The sequence below is a fragment of the Phaenicophaeus curvirostris genome, chromosome 4 (genome assembly GCF_032191515.1).
Source record: "Phaenicophaeus curvirostris isolate KB17595 chromosome 4, BPBGC_Pcur_1.0, whole genome shotgun sequence".
Taxonomy (NCBI): domain Eukaryota; kingdom Metazoa; phylum Chordata; class Aves; order Cuculiformes; family Cuculidae; genus Phaenicophaeus; species Phaenicophaeus curvirostris.
Genome location: NC_091395.1, coordinates 53,977,012 through 53,998,188, shown reverse-complemented (window position 1 = coordinate 53,998,188; position 21,177 = coordinate 53,977,012). Strand labels below are relative to the sequence as shown.

The 21,177-nt window shown below is 39.7% G+C and overlaps 1 protein-coding gene across 1 annotated transcript in view; it reads right to left on the bottom strand.

Annotated features, from left to right (window-relative positions):
- Positions 1 to 6,752: 6,752 nt before the first annotated feature.
- SMIM14 (small integral membrane protein 14) overlaps positions 6,753 to 21,177 on the bottom strand; it is a 38,641-nt gene continuing 24,216 nt past the window's right edge. Inside the window, exons 3-5 of the mRNA XM_069856191.1 lie at positions 18,038 to 18,086; positions 10,680 to 10,828; positions 6,753 to 10,105 (exon numbers count right to left, since the gene is read on the bottom strand). Of these exons, the coding sequence (XP_069712292.1) occupies positions 10,073 to 10,105; positions 10,680 to 10,828; positions 18,038 to 18,086 (231 nt within the window). The 3' untranslated portion in view covers positions 6,753 to 10,072. The remainder of the gene's footprint in view (positions 10,106 to 10,679; positions 10,829 to 18,037; positions 18,087 to 21,177) is intronic.

The window sequence follows — 21,177 nt, the reverse complement described above, 5'->3', positions numbered from 1 at the left end:
AGTGGATAATACACGCATGTCCTTGTTAACCATGCAAAGAAAGTATTGCCCTGTTCTTCCACAGCATTTCCATCCACAGAAACTGGAATCATATCTGGTTTATATTTTACTCTAGAGGATCTGGTGTTTCCCTACAAGAGTCTTGTGCCTATTTAAACAAATACATACTGTAACTCACTGTCCCTTTAGAAATGGGGCTGTAAAATATGTGTGTTTCTACTGAAAGGGTGTACTGAGGTTTGCAGTCTCTGTGTGGGATCCTAGCAGAGTCAGCATGAACTGCCTGGAGAAGGTGCGGGGTTCACTGTGTTCATCCTGAAGTAAAAACAAGTAATGTCTTGTTTCATTGCTAATTTGCACATATGTCTCAACTTTGAATACATCCTTTTTTCCAGGGAAGCCTGGGTGAAGGAAACAGTAGTGAGAGCTCAGTGAGCTTCTGAGTCAGTCTTATCTGTTCCATCATCTTCAAAACCCCTGTCTATCTCGGTAGGTCTCAGAATAGCCATAAATGCATATATTTGTATACTTCATCTGGTCCTTCTGTATGTGCTCGTTTCTCTCTTGGCAAGGTAAATCTGCTTCCTTTATGTGCTGCCCCAAGGTTCTTGGTGCAACAAGAATGCTTAGTTGTGCCTAACAAACAAGGAGTGGGAGTGGGTTTTTTAAACACAGTGATGGTCACTGTGCAAGGCCAACTCATAAGAAGGCGCTCCCTTGGCCCATTGCTGTATATATGGGTCCTTAGCAGTTGGTTGGAGTCAGCTGATACCTCCTGGTTATGGCATTTGCTAAGAATGAGGGCAGGAGCTTCAGAGCCACCTTCTGCTGGTGGCTCAGGCATAAGTCTCTCCTGAGAGTGCTGCAACTGTGCTGGTTTGCCGAGGAGACAGAAAGGGATATCTTTCAGGTCTGGTAATCGTGGCCCGTCCCTGGGAGAAGAAAGGTCTGGGTTTCGAGAGCTGTTTCAAATTCTGAAGAGCCCTCAGAGCAGGCAGTGGATCCTGGTCTCTTTTCTCCTAGCAAAGGACCTACACTGTCACCCCCCCTGCCTGGCATGTGGATCTTGAATTCTCTCTTGCAGAATGGCACAACTTCTCCAGAGGGGTTGATGAGGACTACTTTTGTTTCTCTGTAGGCTACCCTCTGGTGATGAGGGCAGTGCTGGCAGGGGGAAATGCAGGGCTCAAATGCACTGCAATGACAAGGGCAGGGAGCTGGGGTCTTCTCTCTTGTTACAGCATAAATTCTGAATTTACAGGGTGGGGCTTTCTTTGCTTTTCCATTCAGGTAAACCCATTGTTTACCAGGACATTATTACTTTTTTTACAGCATTGCACAGAGGAAATAAAACATATGTAAGGCTTCAGGGCATACCATCAAGCCTCCTAAAGCAAGCTGCTTAGGAAACAAAACCCTGGACTGCTACAAAACATGTGAGCCCAGTCCACTGCTGGCCACAATTTTAAACAGAAGTGTGAATTCAGCTCCAGTTTTTTGGAGGCTCAGTGTAGGCTTTTGCAGTGCAGTGTCAGTGATTTAAATAATGCAAGGAATGAGATTTCAGGTGTTAAGTTTTGTGCACTGCAGCCTGGGTCAGAAGTCTCCCTATAGGGTTAATCTCAAGTGTTCATTTTCTTTTCAGGTAAGTTCCTAACCTGTCTTATTTTGGAATGAAAATTGAGAGCGGGACTGGTAGGACTGATGAGTCACTGACCCATTCATCCAGAATTTTACATTTTAAAGATTCTCATTTACATAATAATTTAACTATAAGTAATCTGTACTTCCAAGAGCACTGCTCAATCACTTATCCTGCTAGGATATCATCTTTTCAGACCCTGATACAGAACAGTCTGAACTATAGTTCATAGAAACATCCATGTCCAAGAAAGGTGGTTATCATGATTCGTACACACCTGCTGGAGGAGAACAGACATTTTTAGAATTATGTGCAATTTTAGGCCAGTTTGTAACATAGTCCATAACCTAGTCTTAGGGGACGGACTCCAAAAGTTACAGAAAATCAAAAGTTACTCAAGTTATGGCAATACAGCTCCTTGGGTACCTAAGGGCACATCTTCTGCTCCAATTTCATCTGGCCTGGGTAGTTTGGTTGCCTACCTTTTGTCTAAATCTGATCTGATCCTGAAAATGAGCAACTGCCTTGCTGTATGCTCTTGCAGACCTGACTTTCAATAGGTGCACAGGCAAAGGCTACCACTAGCAGGATCAAGCGACACGTAGTTCAAAGATTTAAGACTGCTTCGTTCAAAAAGCTTTGCCAAGGAAAGTAGTTATGTCTTTTTAGTATCACAGATCAATGGCTACAGTAGGTACTAGTGTGAGATTGGTTACTATGTTCTTTCCATGTGGAAAATAAGGGAGCGGACTCAAGCCTTATCTCCACCTTTCCAGAAACCACCCAGTGAAGGGCAATCTAAATGCCAAAGGTGGGTGGAGGGGGCACTCGTCACTTCTTATGTACAAGCTTCTCCATTATGCAAGAGAGAAATAATGATTTATGAGGGAATTGGGAGATGAGGAGAAGTGGGGGAAAGAAAAGAAAAAGAAGTGGATGCACGGCTGTGTAATCTCCTGGTCAAGCACGCTGCCGCTGGCAGTGAAAGGGAAAGCCAGCAAAGAACGCTGGGTGTGAGAGGCATTTTGTATCATATCTGCTGAGTGTATAATGTCAGACTAATTCCTCTCCAGATATAGCTGATTATTAACTGAAGGCAGCTGTTTGTGTAACCAGTTTGTGACACTGACATCTGACACAGATTCAACAACCACCGTCGTCTATCAAGCCTTTCTTTAACTTTTGACACAGCTCAACTCCATGTGTAATAGGGAAGTCCGAGCTAGTCAGCAACAGTCCCAAGCTGAGGCACAAAAGCTTGCAGAAGATTTGCTCACAGACCAGTTGAATCAGGATTTGAATTTGTACTTTGTATTCTACAATGCTGAGAGCAAGGAAGGAGATGCATATAAAGAGAGGACACGTGGGCATGTGTTCCCCTGGAAAAGGCTCCAACAGCTGCATAAAGCAAGCCATACACCAGTTTTGGACACAGGCAGCAAGTATCTGAGCTCCTATGTGCGCTTAGAGCCAACCATAACAGTTAAATATGCAGAACCACTGTTACAAGTTGTTATGAGAGACAACATTTTCCGCCTGGCACATCCCTACTTCTACCTCCTTTTCCCCTCTAACTTTCCAGCTCACCAGAACTCTGACTTTGCTGTTTGGTCTGATGGTTTGCCTGAACAGCTTATGATTAAGCAAATACAATGTTTTTGTTAGTGACAACCAGCACCACAAACTGCAATTATTACTATAAAATTTGTGCCAACATGTAGTGAGCTTTTGTTCAGGATTGATATGCCTGGACAATAATTTCAGCAGGACTCATGGACTATATTGCAATATAGATAAGAAACCAAAGCCATGCAGGATTAAAACAACATTTAAAAACCAGAAGGCCACCTTGAAAACTCTGATGAGAACATCCTCTCAAATCCATATTTTTCTAGTTCCTTCATGACTATACTTTGTTTTCCAGTATTTGACCGTCCTCTAATTAGATTATTTAAGTCTCTCAGTACACAGAAATTATTCACAGTTCCTTCCAGGCATGATTGCATTTGAAGGCCTTATCTATTGTTTAGTAAATACATCATTGTTGGGGTTTGTTTTTCTCTTCTGATGTTCTTCTGGAACCCCCACACGTTACAGCAGACATCAAAGCTGGTCTGTCAGCAGCAGTGTTGTGGGCAGCCGTGTAGCTTTCCTGAACATGGAGCATCCTATATATCCCAACAGGAGAGCTCTTCCAGGCATAACAGCCATGGCAAGAAAACTATAAGAATGCTTAAATGTTAAAAATCAAAGCAGTGGGAGTAAGAACAGCCAGATAAGGCACTGCTTTTCCTCACAGCCCCATTGGAGAGAAATCACTTAGTAGCATGACTTCTTTGAAGGGTTTTACTCAGCTGAGTCGTCCCATTGGCTTAACAATTATTCACATAAAAGAAGGAAAATATTCAATCCACTGTTATGGACAAAATTGCCTACGTATTGAAGCCCAAAAGATGCGTAGAGCCAGAGGGGTGTCAGAGACAAGGCACTTGTGATTCAAATAGCAAGTTAATATTTGTTGAAGTGGGTAAAAAGATGATTTGGATTTTCTATTTCATCTGTATGAAACTGATGATGGAAAACAAGGCTGCGTGAAATCACTAGGAACAACGAAGAGTCTGGATTTTTACTCACTCTTACCACAACAACAAAGCAGATTTTGATGTGTTACATGCAGTGCTTGGTGTAGTGTCCATTTCGGGGTGGGCTCCTGTGGATCATTTTCTTGCCAGACATATTTATCATTTATGATTTAGTCTACAATTTCTGCTCTAAACTGAACTCCTATATCTTTTCTAAGATTTACTTTTGATACTGAAGCAATGACTCTGACCTTCAGACAGATAATGGGTTGGTTTTTTGTTGGTCTGCTTAAGGAAACTCTTTTCTCAGCTGTGATATATTCTCTTACACTTTAAGAGTATTTTTTGCATGAGAAGATAATAACCTTCATGAATTTTAAAAAAGGTTTAAATCTGAAAACTACAAGTCTGGAAACTACTGTCACAGAAATTATTCCTTTGTTTCATCCTTTAGAGCTTGGAGAACATAATATTAACACCCATAAAGGCAAGGCTTGTTTTTTAAAAGCTTGCTACTTGTGATCTTTGATTAGAAATTACTGCTGTATTTTAAATTAACGTTGTATAAAATATTTTATAGTATCACCTTCCATGCAAGGAAGAAAAATGAAACTTTTAAGAAGATGGATATACATGGTGAATTAATGTTTATCGCCACGCATTGTAATACGCTTCCTTCAGACACCCTCGGTGACCAACACTTTTATCTGTAGATATTAAAATGTGGCAGTCAGATTCTTCCAGTTATAATATTTAATTACAAAGTGTCTGCTACGGGACTTGGCAATAATTTTGATATAAGATCAAGTTACATAGGTTCAGTTCTTCTTGTATGAAAAGAGACAAATCTTCAGCTGACATCCGTGAGGGAAACTCCCTGAAAGCCAACAGAGTTGCGCTGTTTTACAAGTGAGGATTTGGTTCACCGTGGGACAGCCAGCTTCTTCCCCCACCCGAGGTCCATGTGTCTGCAGTGTAGTGCACTATAGGTTGCTGGCTGGTACTGAATAAGTAGAAGTAGAAGAAGAAAACAATGTATGTTGTCCATTTTCACAAGGAACCCACTTCATGTTCATGGAATACTTTGCTGCAATTTCACAGAATCACAGAATCACTAGGTTGGAAAAGACCCACAGGATCATTGAGTCCAACCATTCCTATCAATCACTAAACCATGCCCCTCAGCACCTCATTCACCTGTCTTTTAAGTACCGCCAAGGAAGGTGACTCAACCACCTTCCTGGGCAGCCTGTTCCCGTGTCTGATGACCCTTTCTGTGAAAAATTTCTGTCTAATGTCTGGCCTGAACCTCCCCTGGCGGAGCTTGAGGCCATTCCCTCTTGTCCTGTCCCCTGTCACTTGGGAGAAGAGGCCAGCACCCTCCTCTCTACAACCTCCTTTCAGGTAGTTGTAGAGAGCAATAAGGTCTCCCCTCAGCCTCCTCTTTTTAAGGCTAAACAACTCCAGCTTCCTCAGCTGCTCTTCATAAGACTTGTTCTCCAGCCCCTTCACCAGCTTCATTGCTCTTCTCTGGACTCGCTCCAGAGCCTCAACATCCTTCTTGTGGTGAGGGGCCCAATTTGAGGCGTTTCTCCCAAACATCCTACGTAGGCTACAATTTCTTTCAGGCTTTGGGGCAGGGTGATCTTCTCCAAATACCTGGTGGTCTTGAATAGCCAGGCCTCATGCAGATCCGCTCAAAAGAACTTACATTTGCAGTAACTTCCTTTCTGCATCACTTTCCGTAACAGGCAGGTGCATCCTCAGCAAACATTTTAACTAGTGCACTTATAAGTAAAGTTCAGCTTAGGTTTAAAGGTTATTTATCACCTCATGTTTGAGTAAAAGGGTAAATGTTGATAAGCAGACATTAACAATCTCTGATTAAGATTGTACAGTTTCCAAACTGACTCAAGTGCCTAACACACTTGTTTTTAAATTATTTGTAGTATTATTGTTATTATTATTATTAATAATAATAATAAAAATAAATTCAGATTATTTTATTCAGATTATTTTTTTCTAATTCTCCAGTACTTATTACCACTTTTCACCTATTACTTTAAACCCTAGTGCTCGCCTGGAATTTTCCTTTTTATCTTGAATTAACATAAATCCCTAAGGTGGGATCTGAGCTGCTGCTGAGGCAGTGCTCTGCAGCTCATGCTCTGCTGCTGGAGGAAGGAAGGCTGCACTCTGTGGTAACACTGAGGAAGCAGGAGGTCTCTACTACTTTCACATGTTGCCTCAGATCTTCCTCAGAGCAGCTCTGGGTCCAACACTGCCAGGAACTGAGACTAGAAAATAGACTGCAAATCCAAAAGCAGTAGGATTTTATCTAAAGTGAACTAACATAATTGGCATATTTGGCCTCTGTTATATTTTTTCTTACTGTTTTATTTCTAACTTCCTAGGTTGCATAACTACTTCAAAGAGCAAAAAGCAGAGATGTCATCAAAATACCTTAAACCTTGGAAACTGCTTATAATTTGTTCTGACATGCTTGGGATACATACAGGAGGCAAGTGTTCATTAGAAAGGTCAGAATTTATGTTTTAAAAGCTACACAGATGACATCTTGGTTTTATTTATACTTATTTTATACATGATTTTAAATTACCTTAGAAACTGATAGGTTGGTGCAGTCCTACTTCTTCTAAAAGGACTAAGAGACAAAACCAAAAGGTTACTAATGATTGATATTTATTTTGTTAAGTCAATAAAAAGTGCATAGTACAAGCCCTTTATCCCAATCCAAGTACTCAGTAAAAGATTACCAGGAAACTCCTAATGGCACAGATGATTTTTTTGTTTGGCATAAATCAGATATTTTAAGCCATTGATCTACATTAGGTACATCACATCATCACGCTTCCTTTTTCAGTCATGAACATTACAAGGCTAAGTGATCTGCAGACAATACATGAATACATATGATTTCTCATTTCAGAGTATAATAATTGTGTTAAGCAGACTCTAAAGATACCATTGTTTTAACAAAGTTATAAGCTAAGGTATAATTGTAAACTTCCCTCCATGTTTCTCAAGTTGCTACAACTTGCATCTCTTACTAACCGAGCTTAAAACCCTCATTACAGTATTAATCATATCCTGAAGCTTCACAGACCACTAATCTCTTTCACGCTTCTCAAAATTTACCATAAACATCTGTAACCATGATACAAATATTTCAACACAAACTACATCACTAAAGGCCAGATTTCTGCCACCCTTACTAACGCTGCTACTAGCACGTTATCTCAGAGTAGTCCCACAAACTTCAGTGCAACTACTTGATGAGTAAGGCACTATTTAACATGAATAAGAGTGGCAAAATACAGTCCTACAATTACTTACTTTTATTTTAATTAAGAGTGGTGATCTGAAGGTTATATCTTGGGGAGAATATCTGAATTTAAAAGGCATACATTTTTGACTTGGGATAGTGGCCTGGCTTCTTAGTAAAACCTTTTACAATAAAATATTTCCAATTTTTTTTTCTTTTACATAGAAGATTTAAAATAGTAATTTATACAAGGAAAGCATACATGTATAAAATCACTGGGACAATTACTTAGAGGAATTTCAAGCAAAGACAGTTCATTTAAATGTAAAACACAACATTACTCTGAACAAAAAGTTCATTTGTCAAGACCGTGAGAGCTGCGTATGATGAGTTTTATAAATACATACAGACATTTAAGTAAAGTGAGACTGATCCTCACAAGTGAGAGGCATCTGCTGTAAATCTCATGAACTCCCATAAGGATGAGGAGTGGTGCTCTGCCTGAACTGAAGCCTGTGTCAGTTGGCTTTTTAAAATCAATTTTATGATTTATGCATCCAATAATGAAGAATTCTGGCCAAAAAATTCTTGGAGAAAAGGGCATTGTGGGAGATTATATATAATTTTCTTGTTGTTTCAAAAAAATGATGCTGTATTACCTGTTCTGTTCAAAACATCATCCCAAACATAAATGTACACAGGAGGCAAAAAGCAAGCAGAGTCAGATTGCTTGTCCCAGTACATCTTTACACAGTGTTTGTGGCCTGTACACCACCAGGCCTAACAGCACAAACGTTCTCAGCTTCTCTGCTGCAGCTCCATTGCTTTACATGGCACTGCACTGATGTTTCTGAGAGCACCGGGCCCTATTATATTTATTTTTCTTTTCTTTTTTTACACATGCTTCTATGCTTGGGAGCATGCTATTCCACAGAAATTCAAAGGGCAATTACATCCAATTTCAGAAGCCTTTCTTCAGGTCTGTGCTGTACCTTCACAAGGAGACTTAGCTGGCCTGCTATTTACCCTGAGGAGGAAAACTCTACATCTGTTAACCAGGGGATCTGATGTGAGATTCCTGTTACAGCCTACTAATATAAACCTTTATGCATCTTAACAGTTTATCCCTCCAACTCCATCACTGAAGTACTCAAGAAATAAAGGTTTCTAGAGTAAGGCTTGGAATTCCCATATGTCTGTTCTACTGACCTTTACAGGAAGAAGTTTCAAGTTGGTAACATAAAAATGGTCTTTACATTATTTCGCATCAGTTTTTCAAATTGATCCAGAAAAATATACAGTGTCGCTTTTCTGTACATCTTTAAAATGTTCTTAAACTAATGTACATAAAAAAGTCATTCCCATTTGCTACAATGGGAGATGTGCACAGGTAGGTGCACAGCCACACATACGCACACATAAACACACCACACATGCACACAAATATGAGAGGGAAAAGGGGAAAAGACATGCCATATGTGTTCACCTGCACGTTTGTTGTTCTACAGTTACAAAGAGTAGATAAGGATGAAATGTTAAGAATTGCTGATAACATACAGGTGAAAAAAACTAAATATCCATTATAAGCTACATAAAAATTGGTAACTTCTTGGTAACCTTGGTAACTTCTTGGTATGATTTCATCCTGTCCAATACACATTAAATCATGGCTAAAAGCTTGTTAAGATAACAATTATTAAACGACAGAAAATTCCATCAAGTTCCTCTCACTAAATTTCTCTTTTCATGAAGTGTGTAAGTGAACAAATCTGGTTTTGGAATAATATTTTTTTTACAGCATATTCAATAAGATATATCATTTATTAGTGAGTAAGATTAAATTAATTTCTTTTTTAGTGGTATAAACTTCTGTTTAAAGTTCCCAATATTTATGTCAAAGCTTTGACAATGGCAATCATCACACGTGCTTCACTGCACGCACACACACACACACACACACAGGGTATAATCCTTGTGGAAAATCCGTGCTTTTGCCAACAACCCTGAAAACTATGCTAGTGGTCCAAAGACCAGACTAAAAGCTCCTCCGAACCCAGGGCAAATATAAAATATTTTCAATTTTTTACCACATAATTAAGCTAATAGTTGCAACCATAATATAATTCTCAAAAGCGTACTGGAGAAAAAAATATGGATTAATCTGAAGAAAGGTCAGTGACCTTCCATTATTATAGATACACAGGGATTTTCTTTTCCTTTCAATGCATATCAGAAATCACTGCAAAGAAATTAAGATCGTTGTAACAGAAAGAGACTAAGTGGAATGTCCACAGTAACAGTAACAACCAAAAAAAACCCTGCAATGTCTTATCAATATTCAAATTACAATCTGCTAGGAATTGTAATAACACACAAAACAAAAATTAACTTAAAATTGAAGTCGCTAAAAGCAGCTCAAGAAGATAACTGCTGAATGATAATTTTGCTTTATATAAATGAGAAAATAAAACAGTATCAAACGGGGTTTAAAAGTAATCTGGTCACTTCGTTCATTTGGTCGTGCAAGTTTTTAGCTGCTGAACTTTTCCAATACTCAATGCTCTAGTCCACTGGTGGGGCTGGCGGTTCTTCTCCCTAGAGAGAAGGAAGGAGAAAAAAACCCCCAAACATACTGGATTAGAAAGAGTGCTTCATGTAAGTGGATTTAGCAATAAAAGAACACAGAAGATTTAAATCGTTCTTTCCTTGAGGACTTTTCAGTATCTCTTTAAATATTAAGAGCAAATGGACATCAAAGAACAATACCATTTCCTGCATTGATAGGTATTTTCCCACGATCCCAAATCTAGGACCAGGATCACCTTCCCAGTTTCATGCTGTTATTTTGTTTACTGACTTCTCCAAAAACTGATTTTCCCCTTGCACATAAGAAGGTGGTGTCAGTTCCAACTAGGGACAGCCAGTGTCCAGAGGACATTATGACCCACACTCGGTTACCTGTGCCTGATCCATCCCATAGCAGGCCTCACAGCTGGCCTTCGTGATTCTACTTGCACTGTGGTTTTACTCATTTTCCTGGTTAATGGATTTCCAAGAAAATACAGGGAAAAATGTAAGGAAAAAATGACTGTACTGTAGTCTGTGTTAAAACTACATTTAAGCAAATCCATGTAGAGTCTTTCTGCAGAGCACTTGAAGATGCACTTACATTATGTGGGCTAGTTGGCTTTCCAGCTGTGTTGGATCCTCTCAGATTACTAGGTCTCAGTAAGAATAAGACAAGTGCAATCACCACCCAGGCCATCATTATCATGGCAAAGCTGATGCCACTGTCACTGGAGGAATTCGGTCCTGGCACTATGGACAAGGAAAACCCAAGTTACAAACCAGAGTGACAGCAGAGTTCTTTCCTCAAGATGAAAACAAAAATGCAACATAAGTCTTGAGGGGGGAAAAAAAGAATATTTTTCAATTGTGTCTTCCATCTTCCGATTAGTCTTTTCTTTCGGCTTTAAGACAAGTAATTTTTGCTTAGCATTTCACTGTTTTGTTATCACATTTCTTATCCCTTTGAAAGAAGAATCTATTTAATAAGATTTCACTGGAATTCATAGAATCATAAGATGGTTTGGGTTGGAAGGGACCTTAAAGACCATCCAGTTCTACCTTCCCCGCCACCTCCCACCAGATCAGGCTGCCCAAGGCCCCATCCAACCTGGCCTTGAACACTTCCAGGGATGGGGCATCCAGAGCTTCCCTGGGAAGCCTGTTCCAGTGCCTCACCACTCTCATTGTGAAGAATTTCTTCCTAGTGCCCAACCTAAATCTTCCTCTCTCCAATTTACAGCCATTCCCCCTCACCCAATTACTACATGCCTTAGCTGATCCCCAGCTTTCTTGTAGCCCCTTCAGGTATTGGAAGGCTGCTCTAAGGTTTCCCCGGAGCCTTCTCTTCTCCAGGCTGAACAACCTCAACTCTCTCAGCCTGTCCTCATAGCATCCCGTCCTTCTGGTGTAGCGACTGCACCACTCAGCTTGGTGTCATCTGTGAACTTGCAGAGGGTGCACTCGATCTCGCTGTCTATATCATTGATGAAAATATTAAACAGCTCTTGTCCCAGTACAGACCATAGAGGGACACTACTAGTCATGGATCTCCATCTGGACATGATGCAAATACCTGCGCCTTTTTCCCTCTGAAACGTAATTTCAAATGTTCAAAAAGTAACTAATATTGTCAGCTAAAGAGTAAACCAGTGTATAGTTAATTATCTACGGTACTTAGATGCCCCATTTACAATAATATCTAAAGACCTAACATCTTCTTTAATGATCTGGATGACCAATTAATACAAAGCAATTAATACAAAGTTAGAAAGAATAACCTGCAGAAAGAGGAAACGCTGTCCAATTTTACTACTCAAGTTGAAAACTTCAGCATCTGGGAAATTCCACATGGACACTTAGGTATGTGTCAGATTTTTCAGTTGTCTCAGCTTATTTGGATCATCTCCTTATGGAGTCAACTTTGGAGTCAGCATCAATTGGAAACTGTTCTTATTTAACATTTGCTAGATTACTTATACCCAGTGGACTGCTGGAGTCAGTCATTTCCTTGAAGGTTAAAGCTGATAGCAAAGAACCATCCTCATCACTGTTATACTGGGTCGCACTTTTAACAGAGGCTCTTTTATGAAAGTGGTTTCTTCAGAACACAGCTAAGGCACGGCAGAGGGGCACTTGAGGGGAAGCTTACAGCTACTTCATTCACAACACTGCTGTTCTGTAAATAAGCCATCATGAGCCAGGGCTGTTGGACTGACATCCTTTACTGATATCACATGCATTCAAAAATGTCAAAGAAGAAAAAAAATGTATTACATTCATATTTCTCACAATACTGACAAAATCATTAACATGTATGAGCAAACAAAACTGACAGACAGCTCTTGCCTTTTAAACATCCAAAATACAGACATTCCAAGGCTCAAGATGCTGGTAATATGGAGGGATTTTATAATTAGAAGTACATATACTCACAAGTGACAATTCTTTTGGAGATCTGAGTGAATAAAGGGTGCTGTATATGAGAAGTTATAGTGCAAAGAAAATAAATGAGAACACCACAGCCTTTAATCCATTAAATTCTAAATTGTAATTGGTTCAGAAAACATATCAAATTATGCAGGTAAGAGTTTAGACCTAAAATTGCATTGAGGGAAAATATTATTGTTATCAACATGGTATATCAATATTTTTAATCTCGGATGACACTTATATAAGCAATCCAGTAAACTAGCATATAAACAGTCATGTAAACATTATTTTCATTTGGCTTTCAGGCAACATGAAGAGTCACCCGGAGACTACTCTCAGCAGCATGCCAGGCAGTCTTAGGTACATGCTTTGGCATCTATCTTCAGCAGAACACTGAAAATTCAGATCACCTTTTAGGCTGGATTCCTCATACAATGTAGGGAAACAGACTAGTTAGGCTGCCTTCTGGAATTTCTGGTGCACAGTGCACTTAAGAGCCACAGTTAAACAAGATTTACAGACAATTTCTCTAAATTACAGCCTGCATTCTAATACGGTATGGATGGAACCAAATGTGCTGAAATGTGCTCTAAACTAAGTTAACCAAGACAACAGCTGATTTAACACAGCTTGGACCTGTACTACCTACTCAAAGCATGTCAGATACTAAACCAGCCACAAAATTGTTTACACTACTCAAGTACTGTTAAACCCTCTTCTCTCACAAATGACCATTTGTTTTTAATAAGGACGTGAGATATTTCAGAATCTGTTACTTTAATCTCAACATAATGAAATGAGGATAAGCAAAATGTCTAATAGCTGGGGTGAATCATGCTTTCCAAAGCTTTGCATCACAAATCAAGAGAACAAACAAGCTGTTTCAGCTACTGGGAGCAATAACATAGAACATGCCAATCTTTTGCTACAAAGAGCTCCGTTACCGAGACCACAAAATAATCAGATAAGACCACCTAATGGGTAAAGAACAGATGAGTGAAGCTGAAATCAAGCAGAATAGAATTGATGTTGATGGGCAGAAGAAAAAAATCTTTAAGAGTTCACAGCCATGGTGCTTTTACCTATAATTGATAATTTGCAGGTGATTTGGAAATGCTTTTTTTTATTATTCCTTAAAGAATAAAGGCTATCCTAGATGAGCATCTGTGGATGTTATTTTCTAATATTTCCAGATAGCTAGAAGATTGTCTTGTTCTGACTTCACAGATGAATGTCCCTGCCACCACCCATTTTGATGGATGGATCTGGTTATTAATCTTCAGTACCTGTGAGACAGCAACTAATGCACAATGTAGCAGTATATATTCTCATGTCACCAGTGAAATGAAACCAACACAAGGTCTTTAAGTTCAGAGTAACTGGTCCCCTGGACTCAGCATACCTATATATCCACACATTTCTGAATGAAGCTTGTAAGCAGTTCCATATCCCTGTTTACCTTGATTTTTTTACATCATGGATGAATCATCTCTGTACAGGAGAAAACTCTATGGGGGGCTTGTCTGAAACTGTGGAATGAACTCCCGCAGAAGCTAATGACTACGGAGAATCCCATCTATTGTTCCACATACAGTTCTTTGGCTTTATTTTTCCTATAGAAATAGAGACTAGGCCAAATAAACTAGTCTTCTCTCAGAGACCAATGGGAAGGGGAAAAAAAAAAGTCTTCTGTGACAGATGTTTGCCAGCTCATTTAATGTTCTATTACAAGGCAGTAAAAGATAATAAAATGATGAGTTTGGTAAAAATAATGTCTAAAAATTAAAGGCCAACCATCTCCTGATTGCGTAAGTGAAATCTCAAGAATAGAATATTAAAATGTATAAGCAACCTTGTTAAATACTTCTTAAAAGAACTTAGTTCTCTTAAAGTGCTATTTTTCATTCAGAAGGAGGTTGTACTCTAAAGAGGAAAGATGGCATTTCTTTTACTGTAAAATTATATTCCATGTGGTGCTTTTTGTTTGCCCTCTTGTGGTAGAAATATCTCCTTTTGAATCTTCAGCTTTATACTCTAACATTTGCATGTCGAAAGGCAAAAGCACGGTCTCTAACCTGTCCCTCTTTCTTTTCATCCTGTGAAAGAAGGTTCTATGAAAGAAAGGTGAAAACGGCATGAAGAGAGGCATCTTATAGATGAATCATCAGGGAAGAGAAAGAGTCTGTGGGACCTTCAGCAGATAATTCTGACAAGCTGACACTCCTAAAGGAGGGGACAAAGAAACTGAAGGAAGTCAAAAAGGAGTTGAGTAGAGGAATAGAGAAGGGAATTACCAGAAAAGGGAGGGAAGAGTTGGCAGACATTTCATGCTGTTAGGTTAGGCTGCTATGACTCCTCTAGTAAGTACAACTCAAGATGAATCACAGATACGTATTAATTTTAAAGTACATAAAAATTTGGAAGGAGAGTAGACAAGATTTGAGACAGTCATCTCTGACCATATTACAAGCCAGCAGAGCACTAAGACTAACGCTGAAAACATGAACGTGGCAAATCCAGGTCACAACATCTGGGAATTGCTAGAACACAGGGAAAAAAATCCTCAGGCAGTGGCCCCTCATTTCCTTTGACATGCAAGGCTGACTGAAGAGCCATGAGCCATCACAGCAGCTCAGTACCAGCTGGGGATCCTCCCTGGGCTGGATGAACTGCAATGTTGCAACGGCAACACACTTCAGAAAAATCTTTCCTGCTCTACTTGCACTAGGCAGAATTCAGAAAAGAACTATTGCTCTTATTCCTCATTTCAAGGTGAACGATATTCTGATCTGCTGAGCATAAACAATCCCAACAGAAGAATAAACATGTTGCATATTCAAAACTTGCAGCCTCTTTTTTCCAAGGAAACAATCATCAGACCCTGGTACATGCTTTACTGTCATGGCAGATATTCTGATGGCGAATCAGCAGAGGAACAGCTGCCAAGCAGAGTGCCCAAATGCTCTCTGAAGTAGTGCTCATATCCTCCTGTATGAAGGAGTACAAAGCAGAAAGCACTGCACCTGTCCCTGGCTGGAAACTCTCTGCAGGATAGTCATTACGATATAAAGTTGCCAACAACCAGACATAAGAATTTAGAGCTAATAACACAAAAATATGAATGAGGTAGCCTTAGTGCCACTGCTTTGATCTGGCTCCACAAATCTAAAAAAGATCTGAAAAAGGGCTGAAAAAACAAAGTGTACTCAGGAAGAATCAACACAGGGCATTTCTGAGAGCTTCCAGCTGGTAGCAACAGCGTAACACATGACACTGCTGTGACACTGGCTGAACCAAGCCCTGACATTTCCCAAAACAAAACCACACACATGTCATCAGTTATTCCACAACCCGGCAATCTGTGTATGACAACATTCCCAGTTGTGCTTCCAAATGAGCCTGAATTCCTGGGAATGAGCAAACTGGTGGGAGTGAAACAAGCTTTTGTACTGAGGTGCTGGAATGAAGCATTGAAGTCAGCAAGTAACAGGAAGGAAATGGAGCCGTGGGACCTACAGAAGACAAGATCCACCTCAAACATGAGTTCACCACATTATAGCTCATCAGAACAGGATGAAGCAATGGACAGAGGACTGGCCCAGAATTGTTGTAATTTTTCTCCGAAAACACCTCTAGCAACTTCTCCAGGCTCAATCTGTTTATTTTTGCCTTTGACTCCTGAGAGCCTTAGAGAGCTCACATTGGCCTGAGCACAGAATCACAGAAGCATCACGAAATAATCTGACAAAGAGACAGTCAGTGTCATTGCATCAGCAGAAAAATAACTTTGCTGGAACTAAATTCAAAGCAATATAATGATGGGGGAGACGATTTACTCTATAATTTTTGTTTTGGATCTTGAAACAAACCACTGGTTTGGAACAATTGCTGCCGAATCACTCGCATCTGCACAGTTATTGCAAGGATCTCTTTCAGGATGGAAAGCTATTTGCTGCAAACCACTCACATTCCCCACTGTACTATAGCTTGGTAGCATGAAAGCTATCCCACAAGCTTTCAGCCCACACATAATAGAACTTACTCATTTATACAGCCTATAGCCTAAAAGCTTCATAAATATTGATGAGCCAAGACTCCCAAGGCTTGAGTGAGACCCTACCATCGCATGATTCTGACTGTAGACTACAGCTCAGAAAGCTGCACAGCCTGTCTGTGCCTACTCCTAATAAAGAAAATATTCTGCCTCCTGTCACCTGCCTCCTTCCCTCTCTGATACGTCTGTGATTTAAAAAAAAACCCACACACTTAAGTCTAAGTTGTGGTAGACTAAAAATCTGTCCTGGGACTGGTGCATTTGGGAAGAGAGGGGTGCTGGAAGTCACTCAGAAACCTGGAAAGCCCATAGAGAGTAAAGCTACCAATGCTGTTACGGCACATATGCACTCCACTCTTCTTTTCTTTTCAGGGGTTACTGGGACAGCTCATGATGAATCTGGGACTAATTCACACTACAAGGGCACAGTGCAAGTCCCATCTAGATGTGCATCTCTAAAGAGATTTTACTGGGGAGTGAAGAGGAAGGAACATGACAGTGAATGAAAGTATGCCCTCTCCTCAAGATCCAGGAAACCTTGACTCTTTTTGCTCCTAGACCTGCAGAAGACATAGGCACCAGCAGGTCTTGCTTCCAGGAAGACTGCTCAGGTGCTTCCTGCTCCCTCCAAGGACTACGGTAGTCCCGACACAGGCTGAGTGAGTTCACATGCTCAGCTGGTAAAGCAATATAAGAAAAACAAATCCACTTCATTTTTATTTATAATCATCTGACAATGTTCCCTCTAGACCATGATAAGTGTAAAGAGAGCACCTTGGGGCAAGCTTCTGTTACTGCATAATCTCTGCACAGCATTTGACTAACCTAGTAGTGGTAGAGGAGGGTTTTTTTATTTATTTCATAGCAAATTTCAAGGAAGTGTACACATCAGTACTGTGTTTCATTAACCACACAGCCACCAAGTCAACAGAATGCACTCATTGTGTAGGTCAACTTACCAGTCAGGGCTGGTGGGGAATTTCCTCTCCCTCACAGAGGAGTAGAGGGTTCACAGTACTGACAGTAAGTTACTCAGCCTCAGCCATAAATGTGCATGTGTGGAGGTCTGTACTGAATACCCAGTCTTCACTGGTTAGGCTACTATAACTCTAAGGAGGACAAATCAAGCCCCTTCAGATTTTCTCCTTTAGAGAAAAATTGAAATAATCCTATTTGAATGGTAAGATTCAGTAATGCTTGGGGCCCAATCAATGGTCATGCTGGTATGTTGATGCCTCCAGCCTGCTCAGTACTGCTGCTTCCATACAATTCTTCCAATGTACAAATTCAACTGAATCACAGATTCTCAGAAATCACCTTCCCCATATAACAATTTTAGTAGTGTAGCATTTGATTTCATGTAATATGTTCCTGTAACATTAAATCAACAGCTGCATTTCAAAAAGCAGTCAGACTGTATTTTAATTACTACTGTTTATTTTACTTCCATACACCTGATCTTGATAGTTACTCACATTCCTGAAGGCATTCTGTGTCTGTGCAGTACGACTGGGATTGTCTCAGCTGAAACAGAGAAAAGGAAAGGTATGACGCTTAGCAATGAAACTTGGTCTGCTTTTACTGAAATCGTGATTTAGTATAATGTCAAAGCACAAACTGAAGATCAGGAAAACTATAGTTGATCCTTCTTCACTGCATCGCATTTGGCTTATGGTGTGTAAATAACCTCAAGTATGGTGGTAGTTTCTGAACACTAGTTCCATAGTACCTTTAAATCACCTGACTAAAGTGTTATAGCTTCCACACAGGTTGCAACCACTGAATGCCTGTTAAGATTCAAGTTAATCATCTATAGTGATAAAGACACACTCTACACACAATTTGGGATTTATAATGGATAGGTATTACTACTATTACCTAGATGAAATAACATTAAAATACTCTGTGATTACATAACAAGTGATTGGACAGTGATAACAGTTATGTACAGAACAGGTGAATTAAAATTTCATATTTAACTTAGCAATTACTATTTCTTTTCCCCTAGGATCTTTTTTTTTAAAAGCAGATTTTAATAGGTATTTTACTATATATTCTCTTTACTGATGGCAAAAATTTAAAATACTTTTAGCTACTATAATGAGTATTCACATTTACAGACTAGGTAAGCTTGCTAACTGCAAGAAAAGTCAACGCTGGCTAACCTGCAAATCAACATAACTATTTTACAGATGAGAGAGTCAAAAAAGAAAGAGAAATATCACATTCTTTATCAGGCACAGAAAGGTTAATGGATAGGACTTAAACTGCTGAACTATGGAAATAGGTTCTAACCTCTGCTTCAGTAAACTATACGGATTAATAATAAAGCTTTTTAAAAGTAGAAAATTGTTACAATGTCTTGCTTAGAACCAAGATTTGCTTTTTGACAGGTTTTACGTCACTGTAGTGTTACAAATCCCAACACTTCTAGTCACAACAGGCTAAACTGTTCCTTAGCAGTGTAAATATAAGAACATAAAAGAGAAGAAAAGGTGCTGTTCCTTATGAAAGAAATAAGTGAATAATTTCTACAAATCTGATTTCCCTTTGTATTGCCATAACTGATTTGTTGTATGTAGTCATATTATTATGCAAAGCACATCAAGGAAACAGATGAGCAACCAGAGGAGGACGACATTTGGAAAAGCTTAAGGTCTTTCCTTTATCTTAGTAATTTTCAATGAGACACATTTGAGAAAGAAAATAGAAGAAAGAGGCCCTTAAAAAGAACACAGCAATCAGGTGAGTGAAACATCAGGGCTTACTCAACAAAAGAAGAAAAAAGTGAAAAATATTACAAAACTAAGTGTTTACAGAAATTATTATTGTCCTCCATTTAAATGAAGAGAATTATATCTTGATTTTAACATTCTCTGCACAGTTTGTCATCGAAATACAATAAACGGTTTAGTGCATGTGAGCCAAAAAATTAACTAATTTATCTTTTATGGTCCAAAATTAAGTAAATACAAATTATAAGCAGCATGAAAGCTAAAAGGAAGCTAAAAATCATATAATCATAGAATCACTAGGTTGGAAAAGACCTCTAGGATCATCAAATCCAACCATTCCTATAGGGCAACGGAGACCATCGGCCACCCTTTTGGAACGGCACTTGCCTATGCTCCAAAATGCTCAGTTTTAACACAGTGCAATCTTGTAGGCAATACACATAAAAATACTAAATATAAATATACATTATTTAAAACACAACTGTGAACTTGAATCCCCTCCAAGTACATTTACAAAAGATACAGACAGCATGGGATTAGGAAAGGCAGGTCCTGCTTGACCAACCTTATCTCCTTCTATGACGAGGTGACCAGCTCAGTAGATGAGCAAAAGCCTGAGGATGTTACCTACCTAGACTTCAGTAAAGCGTTTGACATCATTTCCCATAGTGATCTCCTGGAGAAACCAGCTGCTTAACAGAGCTAAATCCAGTTGGTGGCTGACCACAGGTGTTGTTCCCCAGGGCTCAGTGTTGGGGACAGTCTTGTTTAATATCTTTATCAACGAACTGGAGCGAGTGCTCCTTCACTTAGGTGTGCAGATGACACTAAATTGGGTGGGAGTGTTGATCTGCCTGAGGGAAGGAAGGCACTACAGAAGGATCTGGACTAGCTGGATCGACAGGCTGAGACCAACTGTATGGGGTTCAACAAGGCTCAGTGTTGGGTCCTTTACTTTGAGCACAACAACCTCATGTAACACTACAGGCTGAGGGATGAGCCAGAGTGGGCCCAAGTGACCAAAAAGGCCAACAGCATCCTGGCTTGCATATGAGAAACCATGGCCAGTAGACAAGGGAAGTGATTGTCCTCCTGCACTTGGCGCTGGGATACCACACACTAGAATATTGCTTTCAGTTTTGGGTCCCTTACTACAGGAAAGACATTGAGGTGCTGGAGTGTGGCCAGAGAAAGGTGATGAGGCTGGTGAAGTATCTGGAACACAAGTCTTACGAAAAGCAGCTGAGGGAACTGAGATTGTTCAGTCTGGAGAAAAGGAGGCTGAGGGGCAGACCTTATCACTGTCTATAACTACCTGGAAGGAGGTTGTAGTAAGGTAGGGGTCGGTCTCTTCTCTAAAGTAACAAGTGATGGGCAAAAGGAAATGGACTCAAGTTGTGCCAGGGGAGATTTAGATCAGATACTAGGAAAAATTTCTTCACTGAAAGGGTTGTCAAGCATTGGAACAGGCTGCCCAGGGAAGCGGTTGAGTCCCCCATCCCTTTAAAAGATGGGTAGATGTGGCACTTGGGGACATGGTTTAGTGGTGGACTTGGCAATGTTAGGTTTATAGTTGGACTTCATCATCTTAAAGGTGTTTTCCAACCGAAACAATACTGTGATACATTTAAAATCTTGAATAGCTTAAGCTAAAATACTTTAATAATTCCAAAATGCAAGAACTCTTGGTCAACATGAGTATTTGGTTTCTATGAAGTCACTCGTAAGTTATCATAACTGGGAGGCATGTATAGCAGAATTACAGCAAATTACAGCCACTTACTGACATATTTTCCATGTAAACCCAATGCAACACCAAAAAAACCTGAAACAAAGTTACTTTCAATGGTGAGAGATAAGAGTTTTTCCTCAGTCTTTTC